The 11,440-nt window shown below is 39.8% G+C and overlaps 1 protein-coding gene across 1 annotated transcript; it reads left to right on the top strand.

Annotated features, from left to right (window-relative positions):
- The first annotated feature begins 10,355 nt into the window (after positions 1 to 10,355).
- On the top strand, positions 10,356 to 10,989 carry LOC110912736 (histone H2B). The gene has a single exon (XM_022157534.2). It carries the CDS (start codon positions 10,410 to 10,412, stop codon positions 10,836 to 10,838), a length of 429 nt encoding a protein of 142 aa, XP_022013226.1. The 5' UTR covers positions 10,356 to 10,409; the 3' UTR covers positions 10,839 to 10,989.
- Positions 10,990 to 11,440: the final 451 nt, after the last annotated feature.

Genomic DNA, 11,440 nt, shown 5'->3' with positions numbered 1-11,440 from the left:
AAGTCAAAGGAAGAAAAGATTGCTAATTACGATCTGTCACTCCTTGCTCAACTCCTGTTTTGACTTATTTGACTTGTAGATAATCTATTTATTTTATCGCATTAGTTGTATTATGTGGAGTACTTGTTAATAATCGATGTTTAATCGCTGTTTATCGCATGTATTATCGCTTTATCGCTTATCATCGCATGCGCAACTCAAACTGTGTGTTCTGGATATTGTTTTACGTGTGTGTGCTTTTATGTGTTACTTGTGCATGTTTAATTATGTTGATGATGTTGTGATTTATCAAAACGCAATCGCAACCCTATCGCAATCGAATCGCAAACGCTAAACGCAAGTTACTTAGGATGATTGTATGTTAGATATAGTAGTTGGGATTAATGAATAATTCTATCGCATCGCTCAACGCATCGCAAAGCTCAACGCACAAAACGAAACGCCGAAACTCAGTCATCGGAGCCACTCGATTGAGTGACAACTCGATCGTGTCACACCCTGACTTTTGCGGAAGCGTATGATGTGTGACTGGTTTAATATCATTGCATTCAATCATAATAAAAAACTACATGATCAAAACAATGTTCATCCATTCATGAAATTTGGGTATTACAAACACTGGTTATTTAAGTTTTAATACACGACCTTCGACTAGGTTACAAACCAACAAAAGTGGATGACATCTAAACTTGAAGTCTACTTTTAGTTACAACACCCGCACCCAAGATCCAACCTGTCACCTGAAATACATGTAATTTTGGAAAACATCAACAAAAGTTGAGCAAGTTCATGCGTTTTGTTTGAGTACTTGTAAACCTTTGAGAGACTCCCTTGAAAACAGGTATGAAAAACATTTATAAATATATCAAACGAATGTTTTACTGTGACAACCCTTACCAAATCAGGTATCCGTACAAATTAAATAATATTTAATTAATGCTTAATTACTGTGCTTGCTTACAATTGTGGTTAAGCTGCTACTTGAATTCTGGTACATACATATACATGCATCATACTTTATTAACTGTCACCCCATTACTTACACAGAACTATAGTGACCAACTTGATGCACAATAGCACAGTAGCACAATGAACGGATAACCCAGTAAACGTGCTGACATAGCCAGCACCAGACAAACACTGTCTCTAAGGCCAATATGAGTCGGGAATAATTTACTACACTAGTAGGGAGTGTAGGGAAATGAGGATTGTAGAACTGCGTCACTAGGTGATAGTTATAGTGACCGGATGTGCCTAAAACATGCTCAAAATACAAAATTCTGCACTTTATTACAAAATTCAGCATTTAACTTAACTAGTGAAGTGCAAAAACATGGGAAAATAATACTAGACACTTTCCAAAGTGTCGGGAATTTATTGTGCCACTAAAAATAATACTGATGACACTTTAAATGCTTATTTAGCACTTTAACGGATTAATATCCAACCGAACAACCGGGCTTACCCGGAACATAAAATTTTGCCAGTGACATAACTTATACTTTTCCGAGCTAGTTAGGGACCCCGAACACCCCAACCCACCTTATATTATAACACACCCCTTAAAACACTAACTTAACACTTGTTACCTAACTAGATTCCTAACTAAGCTTGTAACCAACAATTGTAACCCAACCCCATACCCCCCTTTTTGATCGAACCGGTTGCATGGGGACACCACCCCCATGATCCTTCTCATTATTATATTAGATATGGTTGGTGGATCACGAGACATTTTAACCATTGTGTAAACGAGAGTTAGAGGACTTTTATTTAAACTCATGGCCTATCATTCTCACATCAAACTCACCAACTTCCAACAACACTCTCTTTTTCTCTCCTTTGCTTGTTCAGCCGAGAACACAACCACAACCACCATCATCTTCATTCAAGCCTCTTCCATGCAAATCACATACATCCAAAGGTGTTAAAGATCAAACAACGAAGCTTGGTGTGTTCGGAAACTCAAGGACCGCTCTCATTTTCTTTTAACCACCACATTTCTTCACTTGAACTCTCCTAGCTTTGTGCTAGTGGTAAGCACTTAGAACCTTGTATTTTACTTGCTATTTGAGTGGTTAATGGTGTTTAAAGATAAAAAACATAAGAGACTCTAAAAACATAAATAAGATCATGAACATAAAAGCTTTACACAAAGGTCATGAGATGAAAGGTGATAATACATGGTAAATCTGAAATAAGTGAACAAAAACCTGCTGTAAACAACTTATGGTCTGATGTTAATCATATTAGAAAGGATGACGAGCGTATGTGTGCGTTTTAGTAACCTTTAACCTTTAAACAGCATGCTGATTTGTACTTTCAGCCGACTTTAACTGGCTGTAACAGGACCTTAACTTAACGAAAAATGTCTTTTCTGAAGTCTGGGTTTATGTACTATGAAATATGGTTCTAATGGCACCGGAATCATAATTTTTGGACTTCGTTTACTATTTTTAAAGCGTCGATTTGTAACAGCAGCTAAAGCTGCATTTTTACAGCAGTAAATGAGAGTCATATTTTCTGTCATAACTTGAATTCGGTGTAGAGTTAGATCATAAAATTGATACTGTAGATGGTCACTGCTGTCGCCGTGATCCTCCAACTGGAATTTCGTAAATCGGACTCTCGGTGAATTTTTAATAAAATATTCCGTGAACTGCAGTTAGAAAAAGGTAAATCTGAATGCAGTCCTGAAAATGAATATCTACAAAATATTGGTGATGATTTGGACCACGATATTTTTACACAATAATGTTTGGATCGTATAAGTCATTCTATAAAAATTTGGTAATTTTCGGAATAAGATAACTATTTTAATAAATTACCCGAAAATAGCCTAGTTTTGTGTTTTAAAACTGAATCGATATAAGCAATATTTTGCATGCCCAAATGTCAGGTTGGTTATTTGAAAGAGATCTAACATGTTATATGAAAAGAAAATGATACGCTAGTAAGCGTGGCCACCTCCAGTTACAGAGGAAACTCTGGCGAAATTTTTCTAAAAATATAACACTTAGAAATATTTTTGGTGACAAGTGTTTATAAATATATTTTCAACTTGTTTCAAAATATAAATTTTGCCATGGTTTTTATTACAAAATAACCAAGTGTCAGGGGTGGATTTTTGTAAAGGAAACTTGTTAAATATATTTTGAGAGTATATATTTCATAATAAAACGCTTGTGTGAGTTTATGATCATTTTGTGAACTTTATATATTATTTTTTTTGAGTAAAAATAATATAACCCGCATACACTGAGAAATATTATTTTGGAAATTGTATGGAATAAAATATAATAGTTTTGGGAAAAATATATGTATTTTGGAAATTGTATGGAATAAAATATAATATTTTTGGGAAAAATATGTATATTTTGGAGATGGAATTTTCTGGATAAACGAATTTAGATATATATTTTTAAGTGAGACTTAATAATATATTTTTGGAATTATAAGAGCGTACATGTATAAATAACCCCATCCTTGGGAAGGAAATACACATATACGATACTTGAGAAGTATAACTCTAAAATAGTTGTCTAACTATTATTCCAGAACTAAATACAATATTATAACTCGGAATAATACCAGAATCGTAACTCAAAAACACAAATACTAAGCCAAGGCACTACTCGTTCGTCTAATAGACAATAGACCATTGTAGGTAGTTGTGATTGCCGTGGAGATTTGGGTTACGAGTACGAAGACGCAATACTGTGAGTTCATGTCCCCATTTTCTCTTAACTGTTTTCAGTTTTATACTTCGGGGGTGAAATACATGTTACTATGATTACGAATACTTTTTACATGGTATGGTTAGCGTAAGGAGGGTTACTACTTAGATCATGTGAGTGAGTAGGCGAGAACTGGAGGCCATTAATCCTCATTGTAGGACCGAGGGTCATTAGCGGTAGATCTATCTGGGTGTGGCGAGCCCAACCCCTGAGTCCGCTGAATGAACCAGGTGGTGACTTTGAGCCCGACGCAAAAATCTGCTAGGTTTGAGTCTTCCTACTGCACTTCACACATATCATTGGCTTTGCAACCTAATGGTGATCTCTTTTTCCTTATTTGCTACATACCCGGGATTTTTATACATACAGACATTTTTACAACGGGTTATATATACCCACTTACACATGAACTCGCTCAACTTTATGTTGACTTTTCAAACTACATGTATTTCAGGGAACTAATGGATCTGGCATGGTATGCACGTATTTTCAAGCTGCGTTTGAATAAAGAAGTCATCCAGGGTTTAGAAGGTGTAACCTCTTCCTGGACGGGTTACATATCCCTAAACCTAGTATTGTTTTAAAGTCTTTTGCTAAGTCTTTATGAACTTAATTAAATTAAGTTAAGGGTTGTAACTTATTTTGTGATTGTTGAAAAATGGGATTTTTCTAAACTTTATTAATGGAGGAATATCTCATGTTTTTATCATATAGAATTGTTATGATTGTTGCTATGGTATTAAGAAGTCACACCAAATAAACCCACGCTTTCGCAAAGCCAGGGTGTGACAGCTTGGTATCAGAGCCTCGATCATAGCGAACTAGGATTCTTTCTCGAGTCTAGACTATGGTCATCAGGGCTCTCACGAAAACGTTTTCAAACACTATTACATTGCATACACTATACGTCCAGATCCAGGGAACAAACCTTTTTACAAACAAAAAGGCACAAATACACATTCCCAAATTTAAATTTATAATTCAGTCTGGGAGGCTGGGAAGTTAGTCTAGTGGGACTAGAGAGTTCAGTCTGGGAGGCTAGGAAGTTAGTCTAGTGGGACTAGAAAGTTCAGTCTGGGAGGCTGGGAAGTTAGTCTAGTGGGACTAGATAGTTCAGTCTGGGAGGCTGGGAAGTTAGTCTAGTGGGACTAGAGAGTTCAGTATGGGAGGCTGGGAAGTTAGCCTAGTGGGATTAGAGAGTTCAGTCTGGGAGGCTGGGAGGTTAGTCTAGTGGGATTAGAGAGTTCAGTCTGAGAGGCTGGGAGGTCGATCTAGTGGGACTAGGAAGTTCAGTCTGAGAGGCTGGGAAGGTAATCTAGTGGGACTAGGAGGATCAGTCTGAGAGGCTGGGAGGATAGTCTGAAGGACCAGGAGATTCGGTCTGAGGGGCTGGGAGGATAGTCTGAGAGACTAGGAGGTTCAGTCTGAGAGGCTGGGAGGATAGTCTGGGGAAGACTAGGATGATTACTTGCTTACATTATTTGAGACTTACATGCTTATTTGATTTAAGGTTGATGAACGTGCATATGTGATAATTGTTCGCATATACTAATTATTAATTACTATGGATATACATGCTACGCACCGGCACACGTGTCACGAGTTATCAGACATTGATAACCCTACGACCACCGCCACAGATAGTGAGACTACATCTGCGCCAGAGACAATTACGTTAGATACTAAGAGTGATCCTGATATGCTAAGGACGAGGACGACTCCTAACAGTCCGTGCTACCAGATTTTGGTGTTACTTCATCTTAGCTGATGGTTTCTCTGACAAGAGTCTTTCTGTCACTCTTGTTTCAATCTATGACCACTCCATCACTGGTCATCCCGATGATGGACACACCATGGCTCCAATCCTCGATGATGCGCCTCCTGCGAACACTTCTACTAAAGGTTGGCTGCTCGACAGACAATATATGACTACGTTGGCATGCTTATCGATGGTCCTCCTACCGACGCCCATGATAATAGAAAATTAGACGAGAACACTGTTACTAACTTCACTTCTTAAGACCCCCGTTAACAAGCCATCCTCTGATTCTAGCATGCATTCAGATTCCTTTGAGTCTGTGATACCTACAACCTTACAAACAACTGGATTAAAGCATTCTACTACTGATACAAGACGACAATGACATGGCTGCTGCTCTATCACCTGCTCGAGACACCACACCGTTACACGACCCAGGGCCTGCTCCTGAGCTAGCTTCTGCACCTTTCGAGTCAGCCTGATGTTGCAACTACTGGTCCTGCACCCTTGCTTGATTATGACTCTGTTACTTTTGGTTTACTAGACATTGCACCCCTACTATCTGACCCAGTACGAGCACCTGACAATCCCCTTATTAGTTGAAACGTTGTTTCTGCACCTTCACCCGCTGATGTTGCTCTTGTGAAGACCAACGTCCATTGCGCCATAGTGCTTATCGCTTTCTCTTAAGACATACCTGCACCCCGAAAAGGTACCCCAGGTCAGTACCCGCGTAACAACCCTCTTGCTACTGCAACATTTTTCAACGACCTTACAGGCCGCACCGTGTACTACGTTTGCCTTTACATTGCTAGACGAGCCGATTTGATGGTTCTTATAATACACTATGCTAACTTTAGACCCTTACCATCCATTACGTTATGGAAGCCACATACGAGATGAGTTGCTCCTGTAACATCAACTACAGTTGAGGATACGAGTCGCAGAATGTTGAGAGCTTGAGCTGACGCCACAATTGGCAACTTCAAACGTGAAACATTACATAACCGAAAACATGAGTTAAGTGTCTACAACACAAGACTGCATATTGTCTGAAAAGTTTATGTAAAACACCACGTCCTCCACCCTGACTATCACCAGCATGCTTTGATCCGCCACATACATCAAGATTCCTTGGTGCTCTTGACCCTTGCTATTTCACCATTCTAATGCTCAATTCTTTACTATCGAACGACAGAGCAAATGGTTACTTCAACGTATAGACAAGCTCGAGGAGAGACTCACGCATGTTAACAGTTTACTTTCCTCTCCTCCTCCACCTCCACCTCAGTCACCAGTATAGCTGGTTTCTGGATTATGCGAATTGCATTACGCTTGGGGTAAAGACACTAAAAATAAGCCGGGATTGTGGAGACTTTTTTGGACCACTTCTGACTACGTAATTTTGAGGCACTAATATACTTGTTGGATAGACCCTGTGTCCCTTCTGATGTAATGCATTTTGTAAGACACAATGATTGTGGTCGGAAGATAATGAAAGCCCAATCAGCTTTAAACACGCGAATACTTACGACCAATGACTAACGAAAAACTCCGTCACTATGTCCCCACTAAGCACACTGTTGATCTACATATTTGTGCTATAACTATAATGCTACATGCATACTTGCTACATTCCTATTTACAAGTTGTGTAATACGTGTGATAATATGTGATTGAATGTTATAGCGGCTGCGTATATGCATATGTGCAATACACCTCTGAGGTCTTATACGTTGAATAAGAGACTTGTATGCTCGCGCCCTTCACAAGACCTGACCTAACCGACTTTCTTCTAGGAAGATGTCGACTCAAGGGAACACCAATATCAACCACCCTCTATCTACAACAGAGGCGGAAATGCGAGAGCGCCTCTTACAGGCCATCGCACGATACGAGGCCCATCGCTCCGATTGCAGCAGAGGTACCTCAGGAAATAACACCCCCAACGGTAATGTTTAGTCCTTTAAGACACATTACAAAACGTTTGGACACTTCCACGAGTGCCTTGCTAAGGCCTTACGCGAATAATGTTGCTTACATTGCAGGCTACACCTACAAGCAGTTCTTGGACCACAAACCTCGAGAGTTCGACGGCACTGGGGGCGCCTTAGCCTTCGTGCGCTGGGTTGAAAAGACGGACTCTGTTTTACGATTGAGCAAATGTGACCCCGAACATCACGTCACGTATATTGCTGGACTATTGGTGGATGAGGCTCTGTCATGGTGGAACCATCAAGTTCGGACAATGGGTGAGACTGCTGCGAATGCTTTTGCTTCACTTGAAAGTAAAATTTTCACTTCAAGGCTTTAAAGAAAAGAAACTTATAGATTGGCTTGAAAACTCCCCAGAGATAAAAATATTAATTAGAAGAAGAGGTCTTTCTTGATCCTGGAGAGGTAAAGATTGAGACAGGTTGTCAGAGTCATTTCTATTGCTGCCTAAGAGCCCTACCCCTACTTAAGATATTGCTTGAAAGGCGTTGGTTGAGTGACTGCACTTGCCCCTTTGACTGCTGGATTGATTGACTTTGCCAGCTTCAAACCCTACTGTGGTGCAACAATGGAACGACTAGTAGTCGTAGACTAGCGGTGTTACGGAACAACTACCCGACGAGTGGTAATAACGACAACTACAGTAGGTTTGACAGTAGCGTTAGGACGACTGGTTCTCGTAGTTGTATTGCCCTAACGCAACGACTCAAACAACTACGAGTGCTCCCAAGACGATGAGACGCATGCGCTATACCGTCGAGTATTGCTTGCGAAGCAACCGCAACTCGTTGTAGGATAAAATAATACATTAGTAGATCATTGGATTATAAAATACGTAATATTTTATTATAATTTGATAAAATATTTTATTATACGTAAATAATTATGCTACAAAGCTTAGAGAATTGCTGGCTCTGCCTCGGCCTTTCTGCCTATAGTCTAAGGAACCGGTAGCAAGCGTAAGAGGTATTGCTCGAGGGCCGAAGTCCAGAAATTGGAAACAGAACTGTGGAACTTGAAAATGGAAGGACCAAAGATAGCGGAGTATGTGCAGAGATTTAACGAATTATCACAAGTTGCTTTACTCCTGGGGGACCAGAGTTTAAGAATTGAACAGTTCATAAGAGGATTGGCACCTCAGATTCTAAGCCTGGTAACAACATCTAAACCTTCAACGATCACCGAGGCGATCAACATAAGTGTGGCGCTCACGGAAGAAGCAGTTAGACGAGGAGAATTTTTCCACTGCGGAGGAGAAAAAAGAGACTGCAATAGAGGCATCCGGGGATAACAAGAGAAAGCTCGCAAATATCAAGATGGCTACTCAGGGGAGTAGCAAGAAGAAGGCCAAAAAGGGAAAAGACTATATGGGTATCCTACCTAAGTGCGACAATTGTTTACGTTATCATGTCGGGCGATGTAGATATGAGAAATTTACTAACTGTGGTAAGAGGGGGGCACCCTAAAGAAACTTGTTGGCAAGGTCCGCTCAGTTCGGTTTGGCTCGGTTGGCTCGATTATTTTTTTAATATATATATTTGTGTGTGTGTATCATTTTTAATGAAATGACTAAAGACCAACATCAACAATGTTTGGTCCAAGATCCAAATAGAGCTCATTTAAGTAATTAGAATTGAAATCCAATACCAATAGTCCATTGTCCAATACTTAAATGTCCATTTGAATAATTGAGCCAAAATTTCAAATACTCAATTCAGAAGTACAAAAACCCTAATCAAAACTCCCTATTGGCCATCGTTATTTGATTTCTCTATCGCCACTCGCCAAGACGCCAGCCCGCCAGGGTTTTACTTCAATCGGTTCATTCAATTTCAAACTTCCCATAGAACAAGGGTATGTTTCAATCGGTCGATGGTTTATCTTCCCGCTTAGTTAACCTCAATAGAACTAGTTAAGTTTTTTGTATTCCTTGTTATTTGTTAAACTTTTACTTGTGTTCTATTGGACGGAACACAAGGGACGAAAACTGCACTTTATTCTAATAACTAGCACTCCCATCTTCACTTTCCTTGTTTATTTTGCGACGCTCGATCCTCGCTCGACGCTCATTCGAAAAATGCTCGGATCGAAATACGCTCGCTCGACTTTGGCTCGGTTGAAAATACGCTCGCTCGACTTTGGCTCGGTTGAAAAAACGCTCGGTTCGGTTCTAATCAGTTTGTAAACGAACCGAGCACGAGCAAAGGTCTGATCGATTCGGCTCATGAACAGCCCTAGCTGCCTTGCACTATTTCCCCATTTGGTAAATGTATATACAGGAAATAGTCAAAAGAATAGAATCAAGAAAGAGGTATGAAATAATTCACATGCAACAATAGGTTATAATCAAATATTTATTTTGGAAAATACTAATTATAGGTTATCGTTAACCCATTCGAACCATTATATTAGTCCTTTATTGTAATGGTGTGTCGTTTCCTTCCTTTAAAATGATAAATTAAAGAATGCGTCACTAATATATTAAGCTAATATATTAACGGTAGGAGTTTTGACATCTAATATATTGACATCTAATATATTGATGCTAAAACAATCATAATTCAATATTTCATTGCACCGTGTTGAGTGACGTAACTCGTTATTTAATAAATATTATTCAAACCCTTTATTCTTTAATATCGTTTTTTAGCTAAAATGTTAGTGAAATTATTTGCAATCTGTTGGCTGATGGGAGATGAGAAAATTGCAATCTACGCTTCACAATGAATCCGAATAATAACAACCGTCCATTCTCACGCCACGTCAACGATCCGCGTAACAACCCAATCATCCAATAAAAACCCATTCACGTCTACTATATAACCGGATCCCGTAGCCTCTTTCAATCACACACAATCAATCAATCCCCCCCAAATTACAAACCCTAGAATCTCAATTTCCCAAAAAAAAAAAAAACAATGGCGCCAAAGGCAGAGAAGAAGCCCGCTGAGAAGAAGCCAGCGGAAGAGAAAGCACCGGCGGAGAAGAAGCCAAAGGCCGGGAAGAAACTACCGAAAGAAGCCGGGGCCGCCTCTACAGATAAGAAGAAGAAGAAGAGAACGAAGAAGAGCGTGGAGACGTACAAGATCTACATCTTCAAGGTGTTGAAGCAGGTCCATCCTGACATCGGAATCTCCAGCAAGGCCATGGGAATCATGAACAGTTTCATCAACGATGTCTTCGAGAAACTCGCTCAGGAGAGTTCCAGACTCGCACGTTACAACAAGAAGCCCGCCATCACGTCTCGGGAGATCCAGACTGCTGTGAGGCTTGTTCTTCCTGGTGAATTGGCCAAACATGCTGTTTCTGAAGGCACAAAGGCCGTCACCAAATTTACCAGCTCTTAAAATTTCAAAATGTTAGCGAGTTTTATGACTTGATAGTTTTAATCTAGATTTGATTGAATCTGTTTGTCCAGAGTGCGAAGTTTATGAAATATGTTTCTTAGCATTTTGTTCTACTTGTGATATATCTTTGTTATTGTCATTGCCTTTCCTAATTCACAATTGAACCATAAATTGATGGTTTTAAACTGTTAACTAACCCCTTTGATTATAACTAACAAAGAATCACTTAATGAAGTGAAGGAAGGAATTCAAAGTAAAACTTAATTATCTCGCTCCAGCACGACCAATGTCACCGGTGAGAGAAGGGCTAGAAGAGGGTTCATCTTCAAGGGGTTTAATATCTGATAATGGGGCAGTAAATTTGATTTATTCTAACATTGTAAGTTCTTAAATGGTTTACTGTATTACGAAAAAAAAAGGGTAAGTGCACGGTACCCCTGACCGCGGAGGAGATACCCCCTCCCAAGCGGCTACCTGACCAAGCAAGCCTGGCGGTGAAATCCCCAGCCGAGTTGACAACAGATCCGCATAGGGGTCGAACCCGCGTCCCCACGGTTTGTATGGGTGTCGGTGGCCAGGTTTACTGTATTACACAACAAGCA

Source organism: Helianthus annuus, chromosome 8 (genome assembly GCF_002127325.2).
Source record: "Helianthus annuus cultivar XRQ/B chromosome 8, HanXRQr2.0-SUNRISE, whole genome shotgun sequence".
NCBI lineage: Eukaryota > Viridiplantae > Streptophyta > Magnoliopsida > Asterales > Asteraceae > Helianthus > Helianthus annuus.
This window is presented reverse-complemented; position numbering and strand designations above follow the sequence as displayed.